The 18,764-nt window shown below is 31.2% G+C and overlaps 2 protein-coding genes across 8 annotated transcripts; one reads left to right on the forward strand and one right to left on the reverse strand.

The window, feature by feature from the left end:
• Positions 1-353: 353 nt before the first annotated feature.
• Positions 354-9,554, forward strand: LOC106778980. 7 transcript variants are annotated; one of them, XM_022777284.1, is made up of 13 exons: positions 354-619; positions 705-822; positions 1,219-1,284; positions 2,837-3,682; positions 3,956-4,041; positions 4,147-4,241; positions 4,378-4,683; positions 4,852-5,364; positions 5,608-6,295; positions 6,398-6,628; positions 6,741-6,865; positions 7,406-7,776; positions 8,198-9,554. In XM_022777284.1, the coding sequence occupies exons 3-13, from the start codon at positions 1,282-1,284 to the stop codon at positions 9,197-9,199; spliced, it is 4,266 nt and encodes a 1,421-aa protein (XP_022633005.1). In that variant the 5' UTR covers positions 354-619; positions 705-822; positions 1,219-1,281; the 3' UTR covers positions 9,200-9,554. The 7 variants fall into 7 exon arrangements, with proteins under 7 accessions (XP_022633005.1, XP_014522476.1, XP_022633011.1 ...); XM_022777290.1 differs by having other exon boundaries at positions 355-483; XM_014666990.2 differs by having other exon boundaries at positions 354-822.
• Positions 9,555-11,294: 1,740 nt separating this feature from the next.
• Positions 11,295-13,545, reverse strand: LOC106779449 (alcohol dehydrogenase-like 1). Its single transcript, XM_014667552.2, has 7 exons — positions 13,380-13,545; positions 13,122-13,264; positions 12,983-13,020; positions 12,474-12,876; positions 12,133-12,369; positions 11,795-11,953; positions 11,295-11,678 (listed from the first exon to the last, which is right to left on the reverse strand). The coding sequence occupies exons 1-7, from the start codon at positions 13,411-13,413 to the stop codon at positions 11,562-11,564; spliced, it is 1,131 nt and encodes a 376-aa protein (XP_014523038.1). The 5' UTR covers positions 13,414-13,545; the 3' UTR covers positions 11,295-11,561.
• Positions 13,546-18,764: the final 5,219 nt, after the last annotated feature.

Consider the following 18,764-nt stretch of genomic DNA (forward strand, 5'->3'; position numbering starts at 1 on the left):
CTATCATCTCTTCCACCTTTTGCACATGTTGGCCTCAAGAAACTCACTTCTTGTTGTTACTTTTATGGCAAGAAAATGTGACTGAAAATTATACGCAAAAATGTGAGGTTGAGAGAGTTGTCACAATGCGCCCACCTCAAGCGCACCTTTCCCACGTGTTCCCGGTTATTTCACACGCAACGCGTTACATGTGACACGCTTCTCAAATCCCTCACACGTGCGTGTTGTACCTTTCAATTTTTTTTTCTTTAAATTTTAAAACAATCAATAACTCAGAATAAATAAAAAATTAAGAAGAATCTTATGTGGAAAGACCCCAGGAAATAAAATAAAAAGTGGAAAATAAAATAAAATGTGGGTTTTTTGCATTTACTTTTGTAAAAAATTTCAGAGTGAAAGCAAAATTTCTGGGAAGAAGAGAAAACCTATCTAAGTCCGCACAAAATTAAAGGGAAGAAACTGAGAGAGAGAGTTTTGTTAAATGTAATTTTTGAGAAAAATCTTTTTTGAGAGATTTATTTTTTAGCGGCTTCAGATCATAGACCTAGAGAAATTACGTGTTGATGATGTGCTAATTTATTATTATTCATAAATGCGAGTGGATTGCGTCAAATCCTCTGTAATTTCATTTTGCGTGTAGTTTTGAATTCGCATTGAGTCAGTGGTCCTTGAGGATACTCTGATTTTTCTGTTAATTTGAACAGAGAATTTTAGCGACTGGAAACGACGTCGCATAAGGCACTTTGCGCTTGATTGCAATATGCCATGGCTGAACCTTAGGGAAGCCTGTACAATGCGACCAAAGTGGCTTGGAATATAAAGGCATGTAATTCATTTATTGTTAGGGTTTTTGGTTGTTATTTAGATTTTATTTTATTTTTTTGCATGGATTTCTTTTGTTGTACTTCTGTCAGAATTTTCTTTTCTTTTCGGTTGTATTGATCCTAGAACATTGGACAAGTTGGATTCCTTTTCGCCTGTTAATTCAGTGTATATCTGGTTTAGGGTTTTTATTTGTCAGTTGAATGGATTTTGGGATTTGGAGCAGATTTTGCTTTTCTTGGTCATTGGTTGACTGACTAGACTTACAGCATTTTTAGCTGGTGACAAATTGGCAGTCACTGGTTTACTTCTTTTATGATTTATATTCATGTTATTTTTCTGTTTGTAAGTGAGAGTTGTTAATGTGGTTTGAATTTACTTTCTGTATGACATCAGTACGGAGAGGAGTTTTCGCATGGAAGAACTGCAGTATTGAGTAATCATGATGTTCAAGAGATTATGGTGAGATACACAGGGTAATTGATAACTTTTGTTCTCTTATTACAATTAGTTATTCATACACATAGTCTAAAGAGCAACCTCATTTGGATCCAATTATCTGATAAGCCAGATTTCTTCTCATGATTTTCCTCTTCTTCTTGTTTGATGGGACAATTGAACTTTCTTGATTATTCAAGTAGCTATATGAGTATACTTTATATGCTCTCATCTTGGTGAAGTCTTGAAAAGTTGTTGCTTTCGCAATGATCTTCTATTAGTATTCTCTATATCTTACCCTTTTCATCATGTTTTCCTCTCATAAATACTGATGCAATATAAACATTGAAACCAACCAGCAATCTTCTTCCGTTTCTACTATTTTTGTGATGGTTGTTATTTCTTTTAATTTGTAGTTGATGTAAAATAAAGATGAAGGACTTACTTCACAGGCCTCATTCTTCCTTCCACGTGAGACTTTAGAGAATTTAGTGAGTCTTACCCTGCTTACTGATGTATATATTGTATAAAAAGGAGAAGCCTACAAGTGAAGGAAAAGAAGGAAGTAGGGTAAAGCTTATGACTCTTCTAGACACCTAAAAAACATAATTATAAAAGCTGAACAAGATAACAGCATCATTTTTGTAACACTTCTGTTTAAAGAGTGTAGTACTAGAAGATTACGTGTAGTAACCACTAAGAAATATGTATAACTTAATTTAAGAAGTTCAAGTAAAACCGAACAAGACTGAGGCATTACCTCAGATGCTGCTCTAATCTCAGCATGTATGAGAAAGAAACCTGATTAATACTGCTCTAGGTGACATACACAAACGTTAATAGTTACCCAATTTCTTAAGAGTGGTAAGGGTAAGAATTCATTGATATAATTATTACCTCACAGGCCAATCAAATACATTTTTTTACGGTGTCCTAATTGAACATGATTCCAATGTGTTTTGTCTGGGCAAATCATTGCTGGTCAAATATGGACCCAAGATAGAAAAAGTACTTCATGAGTATTAGATCGATAATATGTTGGATAATGTGTAGTGTAACTTTTGTGCCTGTGATAAACCATTGCATTTGTGTTAATTGTTGTCAATGTCACAGTTAAAGAGTAAAACTCACATTGGACTGTTGTAGCCTTAGTAAAAAGTTATTAGAAACTAGCAATAGCTAAATTGTAAGTTGTGGGAATCTGAATTGAAGGTTATATTTTTAAAATTGTGCCCTTTCTATTTTAGGTATCACTCGAAATTATTTTCGTGCGTTTTTGTTTAGGCAAATTATTCCTGGCCAAATATCCACCCAACTTAGAAAAAAAATAAAAATCAGTTGCTGAATTTTAATAATATTTTAGATAGATAATTAGTTTGGATAACATGTAGTGTGGCTCTTGTGCTTAAAATAAACAATTGCATTTGTCTTTCAATGTTTCAGTCAAAGTGTAGAACTTTGACATTGAACTGTAGTAGCCTTACTCTAAAAAGAATTAGAAACTACCGAGGGCTAATTGTAATTAGCGGAAACTGAATTGAAGGATATTTTTTAAATCATGCGTTGTTTATTTTAGGTATCCCTCAAATCTGGAAACAAATTGGACAAATATTCTATGATTCAGAAAGCTGATATGAAACTCGAATCAGGGACTTGTAATGTTTGCTCAGCTCCTTGTTCATCTTGCATGCATCTTAACCGAGCTCTAATGGGGTCAAAGGCCAAAGAATTCTCTGATGAAAACTCTCGCTTAGGGGAGGGTAATCAGTATTGTGAGGATGATGGGTCTTCTCCTGGTAGCAGAGCTTGCGAAAGATTGAAGCATGCTGGCGATGACACCAATCACAAGCCTAGTATTTCTTCAACTCGTGATTCTCGGTCTGAAAATGCTGAGAATGGACAAGCCTTATCTGAGAACCATCAGGATTCTAAGTGTTTTGAAAGTCTTGATGATATCACTTCTAGTATTAGTAGGACCAGTAATGCTAATTTAGCGAGTGATAGGCAACAAATAAATACAGACAGAGTAAATGTATCTAGTAGTTCAACTTTAGTCAGTCACTTAGAGGCAAAAGGATTTGGACACGGGCCATCTGTTGACATGTCTGGTTTGTCAGAATGCTGTATGGAAAATGTAGATTCGTCATTTACCAAAGGGGGAGTACCTATTATTGCTGCTGATGCAAAACCTGTGGCAGATAAGGAAAACCTAAATAATATTACAGCCAAAGTATCAGTGGAAATATGTCCGAAGTCAGAAGCACATATGGGAAATAATGTTGATGTTGCTAAAGACGAAGATCGTAAATATTCAGCCCATGATGGACTGCATGAGAAGGTAGATGAGCTGATTAAATCATCTGGCAGGTCTGAACCTCAATCAGAAGATGAGGGTGATGAATCAGATGTTGTTGAGCATGATGTGAGTGCATTTTCTTTCATTATTTTAGTTTCTTTCCATCAAAAAGTAAATTCAATGGAGATGTAAATGGGATAAGTAGAATGTAATGGCTTGAACTTGAATTAAGATAGATATGCGTGTGCATAATATTAATTATGTTTTAGGCTTGGGGTAATGCCAAACAATCAACTCAGTTTATAAATATTCCTCATTTTCCTGTTCATTTTTTTTTTGTTGCACACTTATTTGGTGTTACTCACTTTGTTTATCCCCTTGTATTTGTCTTGGAAATAGGTAAAAGTATGTGACATCTGTGGAGATGCTGGTCGTGAAGATCTACTTGCCATATGTTGTAGGTGTAGTGATGGTGCAGAGCACACGTATGCACAAGATCCTTCTATATTACCTCTTCTTAGCTTCTATAATATTGTTGCGTAGTCCTTTTCACTGAATGGAAACTTAACATTATGGTATCATTGAATCAGCTACTGCATGAGGGAAATGCTTGTCAAGCTCCCGGAAGGTGATTGGTTGTGTGAAGAATGCAAGTGTGCAGAGGATACAACAAATCGAAGGCTCGGTAATCTTGAAGTTCTTTATATACAACATTTTTTATTTGAAAAAAGTTGTGCATGGTATTTAAAAGGATTTTCATTCCCTCTGTATCACTTTTTCTATGTGCTAACAGATTTGTGAAATTTAACTTTGTGGTTTAGTTGTTGAAGGAAAAAAAAAGCTTCATAAAGTTATTTCAGCTTCACAAATTTCTGGCAAAAGACCTTCTCAAAGCATGGAAATAGCTACAGCAGCTAAAAGGCAAGCTCTTGAATCGAGCACAGGATCACCGAAGGCATCAAGTCCAAAGAGAATAGTCTCACTCACACGAGAATCTTCTCTCAAGAGCATGGATAAAGGAAAGATGAAGTCTGGGCAACAGATCCCCAAGCGTAACCACCTTGGTGGCGATAATGTAGACCTTGCACGATCTCTTTCGACTGGCTCTCGAAGTCAAAACCCAAGAAGTATGGTTATATTTGACATCTACTGAACTTCATTACTGTATTCTACTTTTCATTTTTCATTCCTTATAAGCGGCCTTGAATTCCATGACAAACATATCAATGTCTCCAATTTCCTTGAGTTTCACCTTTTCATTTTTTTATAGTATAATTTTTTGTTTCTATGAATAGGTACGTTTTTGAAGTCCAATTCATTCAACAACTTCAATTCCAAGCCTAGAATCAAACTTGTCAATGAAGTTGTTCCCCAAAAGCAGAAAGGGGGTGTCGAACATATTTCTAAGAATATTGCAACACCTGCGGGGATGATGAGCAAATCAGTGTCATTCAAATCGTCACACTTGGGGCAGTCAAATACTAATGATTCAAAAGTTAAATCAAGTTTTTCTAAACCTGGAATTGTTCAGGATTTGAAACCATTGAGACATACAAAAGAATCGGGTTCACTTGACAAGAAATTTCAACCTAAGATTGATCGACCTGTCATTTGTTCAACTACGGTTAGTTCTGTTGTTTCCACATCAAAAGGTGATCATATGCTTGCTCCTCATGGTGAAACTGCTAAACCTCATACAGTTAACAACAATCGAGAGTTTAAGGTCAACCAAGATGGAAAAGTACATTCATTATCGAAGTCTATGAATAATACAGGCAGTAGAAGCCCAGAACCCCAAGTTAGTTCAGGTGTGAGTGTGATATCGAGTGGAGACATTTTATTTCAGTATATTATTGTAATTTTTCAACCTTCTTTTATATAGTTCATTTAGCTGTTTCTCAAATTTCAGTTTTCTATGTAGTAACACCAGTTTCTTTAAATTTTCTCTTATTTTAATTTTAGTAGGAGCATCCTGTGATGGATTTTTGTTCTTGGAACTAGGTGGACTATCAATGATGGTTTCTTATTTAGTTATTGTTTGGATTTTGCAGATAGAACATCAACCAGTGTTGATGAAACTCAACAGGATAGGATGCCTCGACCACAGGAGACTGTTAATCAGGTTGACAGAACCAAAGATAGTTCTAATGATCATGTGAGGTCAGGTGTTACTAATGCTTCAAAGAGTTCATTCTGTCGTAAATGTAAAGATTTTGGCCATGCTACAGAATGTTGCTCGAGTAGTGGTAAGCAGGAATTTGGTCATGAAGCATCAGTCATTACAAGTAGTTCAAAAAAGGATATGCATAAGGGAAATAGATTGAAAGCTGCAATCCAGGCAGCTTTGCGTAGAAGGCCTGAAATACACAAGAAGAAAGAAGGTCCTGATGAAACTAACGAGTTTCCTACATCAAGCACCGGTTTCAAACCTGAAGTCAATTCTCAAATCCAAGTGTTGGTTTCCAACACAATGAAGAATAATATATCTTCTGAAGAAACCAATGTGAAGCAGGAAATTCTTGAGAGTCCTTTGTTTGAAACCTCTAAATATCCATCTGCTAATGATCCGAAGCAACTTAAATTTTGCCAAACTGATCCTTGCTCTCAGCTGAGAAAGTCAGATTTTGCTGCTCTCACTTCTGGAAAGCCTGTAGTGAGAGACTTGTCCAATAATGGCATGGCGATTTCAAGTGTTCTTTCGAAGATGTCAGTGATTCCCGAATATGAGTACATCTGGCAGTATGTAACATCTTGTGATGAGCTAGTTTGTCTTCTGTTCTGGATTGCTTTGTTTACTCTTTTGCGATCAAATGTGTTTTATGAGTTTTATTGTTCATGCAGGGGTGTCTTTGAAGTGCATAGAAATGGAAAGCCTGCAGACTTGTATGCTGGAATTCAGGCACATTTATCCGCATGTGCTTCTCCCAAAGTTATCGAGACAGTAAAGAATTTTTTACCTGAAGTTTCCCTAAATGAAGTTTCTCGATTGAGCATATGGCCTTCACAATTTCATCAAAGTGGTGCTAAAGAAGATAATATTGCTCTTTACTTCTTTGCCAAAGACATTGAAAGGCGAGAATATGAATATCACTTGTCTGTTGACAGTAGGCATTGAAATGAAAATAAAATTCTTTGTTTCCTATCTTGTAAATTGTTTACTATTTCTAATAATTTTCTATTACAGTTACGAGAGACACTACAAGGGTCTATTGGATCACATGGTTAGAAATGATTTGGCACTTAGGGGGACGTTTGATGGTGTTGAACTTCTCATATTTGCATCCAATCAGCTTCCGGAAGATTCACAACGTAAGATATTATTCTGTACTCTTGCCAACAATTCCTTAGATCATGGCAACTTAGTGAATTATGTGTATGGCTTTGGTGTTGGGTTGAAGTTTATGCTTGTGGCGTTAACTATCAAGTTCTGTAAAATTTATTTCATGTGCAACTTCACAATGTCTTTTACAAAGACAATGGGAATTGTATCTTACGAAAGAGTTTTTTTTTTTTTTTTTTGTGAGTGTGTGTGTGTGACATCCATTCATTTTGAATCAGAATTCTCTGTGTTGGAATTCTAAAACCAACTCATCTGAATGAAATAAACGTGAGAAGTTCTTTATACTGAATTTTGTTGTCAGAAACAATGATTTGTTGCTCAAGTTGGCATTAGTTTGTTGATAGTGTTGTGCTTCGGCCTGTGAATCTTCTCCCTCCTTCGGATCATCACCGGGTTGTGCTCAGTATGGGTTGTTTGGCAGTTTACTTGGCTGAAAATATAAATGATGATCTATGCAACAAGGTTTTTCAATAAGAAATATCAACTGTTTAAACTGTCTGTCTCTGCAGGTTGGAATATGTTATTTTTTCTATGGGGTATATTTAGAGGGAGGAGGATCAATCATTCAGATTCCACAAAAAGTGCATGTATTCCCAGTTTGAATGTGATGCCAAATGAGAAGGATTTTCCATCTCTCATCATGACTTTGTCTGAAACTTGGTGTTCACCAAAACGCATAGATGAAGAGTCCATTGGTCAAGGTCACAATAAGCCATGTAGGAATTTTGATAGTAAGGGAACTGTGTTTGGCCAGACACATTTGGAATTGCAAGTAAAGTTAGAGAGACAAGATTCTAGAGTCAACACCAAATCTACATCAGGGATTCAGATCACCGGTACCCAATTGTTTCAAGAAATGAATTCCTCTGGTTCGTCCCTGGTAATTTTTTATCCTTATATATCTTGTTTGATAGATTCATGAGTTTCTGTTTGCTATTTGACATAAATCCTCTTAAATTGTGATCTGATCTTGATATGTAGTAATTGTAAGTTGGAAATGCTATTTTTGTTTTTCTGATTTATAGACTATGTACTGATTAGTTTTTGATAATTGCTTTTGATGGTTCTACAAGAAAGCTAAGAACGCAAGTTGTTAATTATATACACTTACCAATCATTCAATTATGATATACAAGGGGAGATTAAAAATAGCTATAGTAAGTAAAAGAAGAAAATGCTGCTATGAGAGGTGATGCTAACCACTTCTTAGGAGGAAAGAAGGAAGTTAGAAATGTTTTATGAAAAACGTAAGTCCTGCTACTAGTCAGCTCGTTTTTTAATGATATTCTTGGTATTTGCAGGGAGATAGTGCACCAGATCATAGACGGTACATACAGTCTAAACCTCCCGAAGCAATGGGAATTGGTGTAAGTAGAAGGATTGTGGAAACAAAAACTAATCCTGATATTTCTGGTAAGCAAGAGACCTCTTTGTCTTCGGAGATTCCTTCTGTCGTTTGCCAAATAGATACTGCAAGTAATATCATTAAGGATAAAATTTTAGAGAGAACAAAATATGATGAGAATCAGCAAAGGCCTAAAAGGAAGCAGTTGGAGAATGATCTAAATATTAATGAGGAGGCAACGTTTCAGGGAGAGCTGGATTTGGAAGGGGCCAACTTTCAGGTACCTACTGATAAAAAAATTAAGAATATTGATCTTTCAGATACAGTTGTGGAGGCTTCTACAGGTAGTTGTCGGAAACGGCCTTTGAATGAGGTAAATGGCAAATTTGAAGACAGAGAAAGTATCAAGAAGCTGCAAACAAGTTTGGGTGGAGCTTTTGGATGTAACGATTCTGCTGGAGCCAGGGTCTCTTTTAGTGGTAGTTTCCCATCACTTGTGAACAATCTTGGTTCCTGTTCTTCAGGGGGCAAAGAAGCTTGCGATGAGAAAATCATCCACGAGGACCTAGGAACGATGGAAAGAACCTTTTTTCCTGTGGATACTCGTAATAAACTTAACTTGGGGATGGTGGTGAACAGAGAGTCACTGAATGGGCCTCGTGAGTACGTGGAACAATTTGAAGTTGGGATTCCAAATTTGGAGCTTGCTTTGGGAGGTGAAACGAAACCGTCACACAAGGGTATGATGCCTTTCTTTGTTGGTGCAGCTGACAAGAAAATCAACCCAGAAAAGACTGCAGATATCGAGCGAGATGATGACAACGTTGCTGCATCTCTTTCCTTGTCACTATCCTTTCCATCATCAAGCAAAGAACACATCAAACCAGTTGCACGAGATGAGCCTTTGCCCGATGCTAAATCACCGTTTCTTCTTTTTGGTAGATTCACGGACAAATAAATAAACATGCTGCGTTGCTATTTCTAACCATGTACATTTCTTGTTCTTGTTCCAGATGCCTTTGATAAAGCAGCCATATAGCCTATCATCATGTATGTAATAGTCCAGTGAATCCCTTATACAGAGAAGAGACGTTCACCTGTTCATGTACCCGGCGGCTAAAATAAGTTTTCTTTTCTTTTCTCCCCTTTGTTAAATACTTGCTTCTGTACTTTCTTTTTGGTTTCAGAACGCATAGTTACGGCTGTTTGTGTTTGTATATAGAGAGAATTTCAGCCGATATAATTTCAGAAATGTTACTAGGAACTTGCGGATGACTATTTTTATGACATGGTTTCCTTTGTTCCTGGCTTCAGCATCACTCTTTTCCCTTTTCATATGAACATTTCTAATGCCAAACTCTATATTTTATCTCAAAATTTAAGCGAACTTTATTATATTATATGACCGTACGGTCAGATTTATATGAAAAATGGGTTATGATTTGTGGAAAGGCCCAACTTTCACCAAATTATAACTAATATTAATTAGAATAAAATATGATTAGTAATAATTGGAGTGTAAATAGGCACGTTATTAATCTAAAGTTTATTTTAAAAATTATAAATATAGGTAAGTGATTATATTTAATATAGTTGAAAAAGACAAAAATTTAGACATTAAGACATATAATACAATAAATTTGTAATTTCGAATTCCATAACCAAAACATTAGGTATGATGCGAAACATTAGGTATAATGTGTAAAACGTGTAAGTACGAATCTTCATATATAATGATTCTATTGATCTTTCACTTTCATTCTATTAGAAAACAGCCATACAATGATACAAATTAGTATCATAATTTAATAAGAGGATTATATACACTTTTAGAAGACTGGGCGTCATTTTTTTTTAATGCTAGAATTAAATAATTCTGGAGCGTATGAAAAACATAAGTTGATGTAGCTATGTATATTTTTAAATTAAATAATATTGAAAAAAAATGTTTATCTTGAATTAAATAAATTTTATTTTTACTTTTTCTTTTCTTTTCTCATTCTTCACTTTTCTCCTTCTATTTCTTTCTTATCTATCAAAAAATGATTTTGCTAGTCGGTTAAGTAATTAATATATGATAACCAAGTTATCACAAGCAACGTCAAATTAATATGCTCTAATGCAGGATATTTTACTATTGAGCATGACATATAATTACATTTTTATATAAAACATTTCTACTAGAATTATTATAAACAGTGACTTGGTTAAATATGGTGTTTGAATGAATTTAAATATTTAATTCTTACTAGAAAAAGTAAAAAAATAGTGTGTATCATTATATGTTAGAAAATCAAACTTTTGAATGAGAGAAGAAATCGAAGTTAAAGAAGATATTTCTCCTTTCAACTCTTTTTCTATCTTATACTTTTTTTTTGCCATAGTTTTCTAAAAATATTAAAAATAAAATCAGATTCTTTTTACATTATTTACAACTGGTTCATTTTTTATTCCGTCTTCAAAAATTAATCTTTTTGCAAAATAAAATTACAAAAGTTCACTCCAAAAGAAATGGAATAAATTTCAGGAAAGAAAAAAAAAAAAAAAAAACTTGATTTTGTTGTTCTTTCCATTTTTCTAACAGTACATAAATCTTCTCCTTTATGGTTAATTCTTTAGGATAAGTTTTTTAAGTTGGTTTGTTTGTACAAAAAGAAAATGTACTCTCAAGAACATTATTTTCCTTTCTACTTTAAAAGAAGTTTTATTTTGTGCTTTGGCTGTTGCTCTAAAAAAATTAATGCACAATTAATTTCTTTTATCTATAATTACGTGATAAATGTGTGATTTATTAACACTGTAAATAACTGTTGACACCTGTGCCTATTTTTTTTTTTATATCCTGTAAGAACAATTTGACAAATTTATACTGCTTGTAAAAGTTTGCTTTCAAAATCAGTCTCAACTTTAAAGGAAAATTAAAAAGAACACCAATTTCAATTCGAATTTTTTATTGTTTCCTGTTAACAAAAAATCCGATTTAATAAAATGCAAATAGAAATCAAATTCTCAAATTCTTTTTACATTTTTAATTCTCAAATACTTGAATCAAATTCTCAAATTCTCAAATTCTATCTGGTTGAAAATGTAAATGTGAGTTTATATTTTACATTGAATAAAAATAAAATAAATATTGAACAATATATAAAATAGACCCGTAAAATGTTTTTAAAAGAGTGGTGCTCTACACCACTATTTTTTATTTGTTGCAGAGATATTTCTGAATCACGTGTTAATAGTAGTATCCTCGGATAGAAATGTCAGAGTTACATGTGAATCTCTGCTGCACTCTGTTGAAGCCTTTGTCTCTTATTCTGTCATCAATGTGACATCTTGATGACAATTTTCAGACAATTGGGCTTCTTCACTATCTCGAATGCTTCCTTAATATCTTCCAATGAGACCTCATGGCTGAATAGTTCTTCAAGAGGGAATTCCTGTAAATTACCAAATTTATGACTACATAATTGATTTTTCTCATAAAACATATGCAAGAAATGATTTAGAAAATCAATATAGTTCAGTTAATTAAATGTTAATGCCAGAGGGTTACCTTTTTCTGGCATTTGTCAGCAATTATGGACAGATCAGATCTAACTTTTAAGCCCCCCAAAACTGAACCTTTCAAAGTTCTGCCCAAAAGAATGGTTATTATACCCAAAGGAACAGTAGGTTCTGCTGGTATTCCAACCACCATTGTTTTACCTGTTCCCTGCATGTACGGAAGAAATAGCTTTTAACACAAAATCACTGAAGGGAATATAACAAGAGTACATGTACAAAAAATTATTAAAAAAAGTTCTTAACATCGTTCTTTTTCCAAGATCACAATTATGAAGAGATTTTAGATGAAAGAACAGTAGCCAAACAGGTAGATGAGGTGAAACTAACCACTTTTGTGGCTTCCAATGATTCAGTAAGCAAAGGAGGAATTCCGGTGCACTCAAGGGAATAATCCACACCCATTCCACCAGTTGCTTCCTTAACCAAATCTGAAACAGATTTAGCAGAATCAGTAGGATTTATGAAGTGGGTCATTCCAAAAGCCTCTCCTTTTTCCCTCTTCTTCTCGTTTTTGTCAATTCCAATTATCTTAGCTGCTCCCATAAATTTGGCTCCGCTTATAGCCTACAACACGATGTCAGTTTCACTTAATCACAATTCAAGCTTCAAACTCAAACAGATAAAAATAAGTATAAAAAATCCAACAACTTTGATGCAGATTTTTATACCCCTAATCCAACAGCTCCAAGACCCAAAACAGCTACACTGGACCCACTTTCAACCTTGGCTTCTTTCCAAGCAGCTCCAAATCCAGTTGAAAACCCGCATGAGATGAAACTGGCATGGGATGGATCGATGGTTGGATCGACTTTGAGAACGTAATTGACATCACTAACCATGTATTCTGACCATGTAGCACAACTTAGAACATGGTATAGCCTCTGTCCTCTAACGGACATCCTTGAAGTGTCATCTGGTAGTAAACCAGTTAAACTCACAGGGTGTGTCAGACATAGATTGGTTTGTCCGGAGACACAATTCTCACATGTTTCACACTCGCCTATGTATGTCGGGATCACCACATCGCCCTCTTTAAGGGTTGTCACTTGGTCACCAACGCTCTCCACCACACTGAAATTAAAACAAACATGTAATCGACAGAAGATACGGCCAAAGAAAAATGAACATGAAATTGTTAACATGAACATAACATGCCAAAGAAAAATGTAGAGCTTACCCAACTCCTTCGTGCCCAAGTGCTCGAGGAAATTTCATCTGCAATCAATTAGGCAGTGGAAAAAGGATGAAGAAAAAAAACTATGATGTTTTGTAAAAAACAAACTCAAACTCAAACATAGGATTGAAGAGACTCTGACATGTGGGAATCCTTGAATGCTTGTTATGTCTGTGTGGCATAAACTGGAACGAATCATCTTAACTCGAACTTCAGTTGCTTTTGGTGGGTCAACTTGTATCTCTTCCACTGTAACAGGTTGCCCTAACCCCCAGCATATTGCAGCTACAATGTCAAAACAAAATTTTAACACACTCAGAAAATTTATGCATGCATAAGCCAGATAATTAGCAAGGTTACAAGAAAGATGGAAGTGGTAAACAGGGTTGAAAGATGATACCTTTGCATGTTACAACCTGCGAGGTTCTTGACATTGTAGATTAGAACACAGTTTCTTAACTAAATCAAACAAATGTTGTTCTAAGTTCTTATGAAGGTGCTGCAGTGCCCTCTTCTTTCTAACAAAAGAACAAAAGTTAGCTGCCAAGAGACTTACATGAAAAAAAGACAAAAAAAAAAACAAAACTCTGAAGTGAGATTCAACATAGATTTTCGGATAAGATGTTGTGTACTTTGAATTAATAATAAATTTATTTTTTATCACTTCAAAAGATTTTTTATCGATAAAAAATGATTTTTTATATATTTAATTTTTTTTATATTCGTATAATATTATCATTTTTTATATTTTACTATTTTTTTAAATATAAAACTTTACACTTTTATGATTATTTTATATCAAATAAATATAAAATAATATCATAATACCATTTATTTTTTATCAAATGATATATCTTATATATATATATATATATATATATATATATATATATATATATATATATATATATATATATATATATATATATATATATATATATATATANTATATATATATATATATATATATATATATATATATATATATATATATATATATATATATATATATATATATATATATATATATATATATAAACTTAACCATATATCTTTTATTTTATCCAATAGGTTTTGTCTGTATTTTAACCAACTCAACAGTAACTTGTCTGCTTTCTGTTCAGGAAAAGTAATTGTTTGGTGAAATAACAAAATCCATCTCCTGCTTTGTTTCTTACCATTTACTGTGTGATTTGAAGTTGTGGGAAAAAAAGAAATGAGAATGGAAATTAAAGAATGAGGAGGATAAAGTTTATATCAAAGTCTATATCCGATCTGATTGATATAATAAGAGAAATTATTACTATAAATTATTATTTAGTTAAATTTAAATTATTATTTTACAGATTTACTTGTATTATTATAATTTCGTGAGTTATATTACATTAGTATAACGTAATATACTACTTTTTACACTCTCTTTTTTTTTATTCACGGATAAATATATAATTAGGAATATCATTCATTATTAAAATTTTTGTTAGATAATATTTTGAACATCAATCACTGTATATACTAGATACAAGATACGGTTAGTTTTAAAAAATAAAATTTTGTTTTAAAAATATGTTTCAAAAGATAAAAAGAAATATTTAAATTATCTTAAATTTCAACTCTTATATAATAATGTAAAACTATTAAATATGATAGGAAAAATTCATCATTTTTTCCTCTTTGATAAATATATAAAATTGAGAAAGACTGAGCATTAACATTTATGAAAATTTGTTATTAATTTAATTAAGGTGATATATGAAGAAAATTTGATGATCTATGGGAATTGTGTGTATTTGATTCACGTGATCATCAATAACTAGTGATCTTTTATGCTAAAATGAAAAAAAAAAATGAATAGTGAGAAGAAGAAAAAGATTGATTTAAAATGGCTTATGGAGAGTGTAAACATTTGACTTAGGTGATATGTAATAATTTAATTTGAAAATGATAGTTCTGATAGAAAAATAAAGTGTAAGATAAAGCGAAAGTGTAAGATAAATCTCTATTAAAAAGATAAATTTTAAATCCAAGATATTTTAATAATTTTAAAATTTAATTTAAAATTAAAAATTAAAAAATAGTTATTTATCATTAGTATTATATATTTTTTAATAAGTAGTTATTTTTTAAAATAAAAAATAAAATAAAAAGTAATAAATATACGTGATAAATAATTGTTTTTTATTTTTTATTTAAAATGAAATTTTAAAATTATTAAAATATTTTAGATTTAAATTAATTTTTTTAAATATAAATTTCTTTTAACCTTAAAACATTTTTGTTAAAAATGTACCAATAAAAAAATCTTATATAAATTAGTAAACCATATATATATATATATATATATATATATATATATATATAATTAAATATATCTAATAAATAATACATTCTTATTATATATGACGAATAAGCCCAAGCACTACACGTTCCACCACCCACTGCCTTATCTAGAAAGACAGAATGGCAAAGTAGGTTTTAGTCTTTCAGCCCTCGCTGTCTATACAAAGCAAGAAATTAACGTTCATTTATTAATGGACAAATAATGTGGGTTTCAACGAACAACAATAATTGCACCGAAAATATATTTATTTTATCAAATCAAATAACCAAACTGATTAGTTCAGAAATTATACTTAAAAAATATGAGAAAGAGTTTTACATAAAATAAATATGTTCTCCAATTTTAATTTTATTATGTGTATAATATGATCGTCCCATCAGATTAAGAATTAGTTCTTTCGTTTTATAATTCTAAAAAAATCGAGTGATTAAGCTATTGAACTAAATTGGAGTTAATATTGTGGATGATTATACCATATGGTCCGAACGGTTATATAATCATTTCGTAACTAAACTAATTGGACAACTTTGGAGAGCATAACGCAAACAATCTCATTAAGTGTGGCAGAAATCCTAAACTTAGATCGGACGGCTAAGAGCCGAACGTCCGGTCTAAGTTAATAATCAGGTTTTTCTGCAAAAAATGGGGTAAGTGGTAATTAGAGATATTGGACTGAGATTGGTTCGTGATCAAGATTTCGCTAATCTCAGACTTATGATGAAAATTATAATGATAGGTCAAAAGTAGAAGGTAGGTGATTGACATTTATTACATATTTATTGTCATTGTTCTAGACTATTGTACAGATAGTTCACTGATCGAATAACATTTGACAGATACTTCCGGATTATGGAATGAAGACGAAAGCGTGAGACATGCACCGAACGACTTTGCTAAAGAAATTGTACAGACGTTAAGAGTTATTTGATCTCGTACTTGAAACAATGATTATGATAAATTTGAACAAAATTATTATCAACTGAGTCCTAATTAGATCAATAATAATACAAGTTTGTATTATTATAATGGGTAAATTAGATTTATTACATATGCTAATATTGTCATATTTTTAAAAATAACGAATACGAAGAAAGAAATAATTTTAACATGTGTTTGAGATTTGAAAACTATATAAAAAAAATGATTTGACCTAATAAGAATGACTTTGTATCTCGCAAATAAAGGTTTATCCACTCACGTAAATTGTCAAACTCCCTAATTAAAAACGTAAATGGGCTTAGTACTTTTCATCATTAGCTTTTTATCTGTTTCGCCTAACAATTATTGACTAACTTTATTAGTTTAGTCGGATTGGTCCACAGATTTCTGTGCTAATCTGTATAAACAAATCTTAAAAAAATATTATATCTGATTAAGAATCTAAAATCGAAAGTAATTTTTACGAAGTTTTTACCCACATTAAACATATTTTATTAGACTCAAATTATTTGAAGACGTTATTTTGCATTAAGAACTTCTTATTTAGTATTGGTGTATGTTTACTATTAATTATTTTCAATATTATTTTTTATATTATTAAAATATTAGGAATTTACTAAATTGAATTGAAAATCTAGGTTACAAAAGCTTCAAGTGGACATCCTTAATTTTATTATATTTGATGTATTTTACGTCCCAAATTTTTTTATACGTCTATTTTAATACTGGAAAATATTTTTTAAAATTCTACTACTGATTTTATTATTATTTTTTTCTTCCAAAAAGTTGAATCTATTATAATACTTTTACAATGATTATTATAGTACTATTAACTGAGTATTTTTATTATCATATCCTAAATTTGACAACCATTCTAATTCTCAATATAAGGATATTTAATAAAAAAGAAAAACATTATTTTAATAAAAGCCTTGGGAATATTAATTCTTTAAAGTTATAAGAAAATTCAGTTTGTTTTGTTTTGATACACCCAACAAGAACCCTTAACTGAAACTAGACATTATCATTAATTTTTGTTTATTTTAATATTAAATTCAACTAATCGCAATTAAATGTTTAATTACATGTATGATTTTTTGTTTGTGTTAGTTAATATTATTTTTAAAAACAATAAAAAACTAATGAAGTAGTTAATTAGTAAAGTATAGTTACGTGTTTATTTATTTATTTTATCCAAATTAAATATATCCAATATTTTAATTACAATTATGATTTTTTCTTGGGTTAAATATGTTTTTAATCCCTATACTTTGAGACAATTTTAGTTTTAGTCCCTCTTTCAAAAATATGGTACAATTTAGTCCTTTAACTTTATAAAACTCTAGTTTTAGTCTTTTTTACCAAATTTTTTTAACTTTATTTGGTGTTTCAAACACGTTTCATTATAACATTTGTATCGTTTACACTGTTTGACACATTTTTGCTTCAATGTTAACTGAGAAACGCGTTTAAAACCGTAAATAAAGTTAAAAAAATTTGGTAAAAAAGATTAAAACCAGAGTTTTTTAAAGTTGAAGGACTAAATTGTACCATAGTTTGAAAAAGGGACTAAAACCAAATTTAATCCATTTTTTCTTTTACAGATTAAACTTAACTGGTACCTATTCATCTCGATTAATTACAATTAATTGCTAATTGTTTAACTGTGGTATGTTAACTAAAGTTTTTTTTGTCACCAAAAGGGAATAATCAATTATTTGAGTTAATTGATTAATTTTGTTTATTATTTAATTCCACTAATCTGGCATTCATCGTAAAAATTGATTGAATATTTTCAAATTCAATTATGAATTTTATAAAGTTGAGTATAATGAACACGTTTAGTTAATTAAATTACTAATGCTTTTATTTTTTTCAAATTATTTAAAGCCGAAAATAAGCATCAAGAAATGGGTTTCTGACCTCTGAAACATTGAAAACAAACAATATGGTAATTATATCTATTAAAGGAATTAGAGGCCAGATGGGAGAGTTGCTAGTGTAATGTCCCTTTTATAGTTATAATAATTATAAAAAAATACCTATATTTATATGAATATATATATATATATATATATATATATATATTTGCAAATCTTCTTTGAAAAATATTCAAAAGAATATAATACTCTTAAAATATGTTGGGTAGTTTCTTAAAAAAATATAATGAATTTATTTGGGTAGTTTTATTACTCAACACTATATTTCATTTAAAAATGTGTCTATATAAATTATTTTTATATTTTCCTCTCACATTCATATACTCTTATCTTACATACTCTCTCTTGTTTGACATTTATTACATGTTTATGGTTTTAACTTTAATAAAAACGCCATTGGTTCTGAAATTTGATTTATTCGTTGATAATAACTATTGTTTCTTTTAAAGTGAAGTTGATAATAACTGTTTTCTCAGATAGATATATAGGTAAAATTGAAAATTAAATTACAGTAACTTTCACACCGATTATTTTTTACTTTCAAAATAATTGATTTGTTGTCTAT

This window comes from Vigna radiata, chromosome 2, assembly GCF_000741045.1.
Source record: "Vigna radiata var. radiata cultivar VC1973A chromosome 2, Vradiata_ver6, whole genome shotgun sequence".
Lineage (NCBI taxonomy): Eukaryota > Viridiplantae > Streptophyta > Magnoliopsida > Fabales > Fabaceae > Vigna > Vigna radiata.

What these genes read in the sequence shown, in the direction of transcription:
- LOC106778980 (XM_022777279.1), top strand. Translation starts at nt 1,693, where the DNA reads ATGAAGGACTTACTTCACAGGCCTCATTCTTCCTTCCAC. An exon ending in AGAACCCCAAGTTAGTTCAG is followed by an intron (nt 5,365 to 5,607) that starts GTGTGAGTGTGA and finishes TGGATTTTGCAG; the next exon opens with ATAGAACATCAACCAGTGTT. An exon ending in GCTTCCGGAAGATTCACAAC is followed by an intron (nt 6,866 to 7,405) that starts GTAAGATATTAT and finishes CTGTCTCTGCAG; the next exon opens with GTTGGAATATGTTATTTTTT.
- LOC106779449 (XM_014667552.2), bottom strand. Translation starts at nt 13,413, where the DNA reads ATGTCAAGAACCTCGCAGGTTGTAACATGCAAAG. An exon ending in GCAGGTTGTAACATGCAAAG is followed by an intron (nt 13,265 to 13,379) that starts GTATCATCTTTC and finishes TTGACATTGTAG; the next exon opens with CTGCAATATGCTGGGGGTTA. An exon ending in CTGACAAATGCCAGAAAAAG is followed by an intron (nt 11,679 to 11,794) that starts GTAACCCTCTGG and finishes GGTAATTTACAG; the next exon opens with GAATTCCCTCTTGAAGAACT.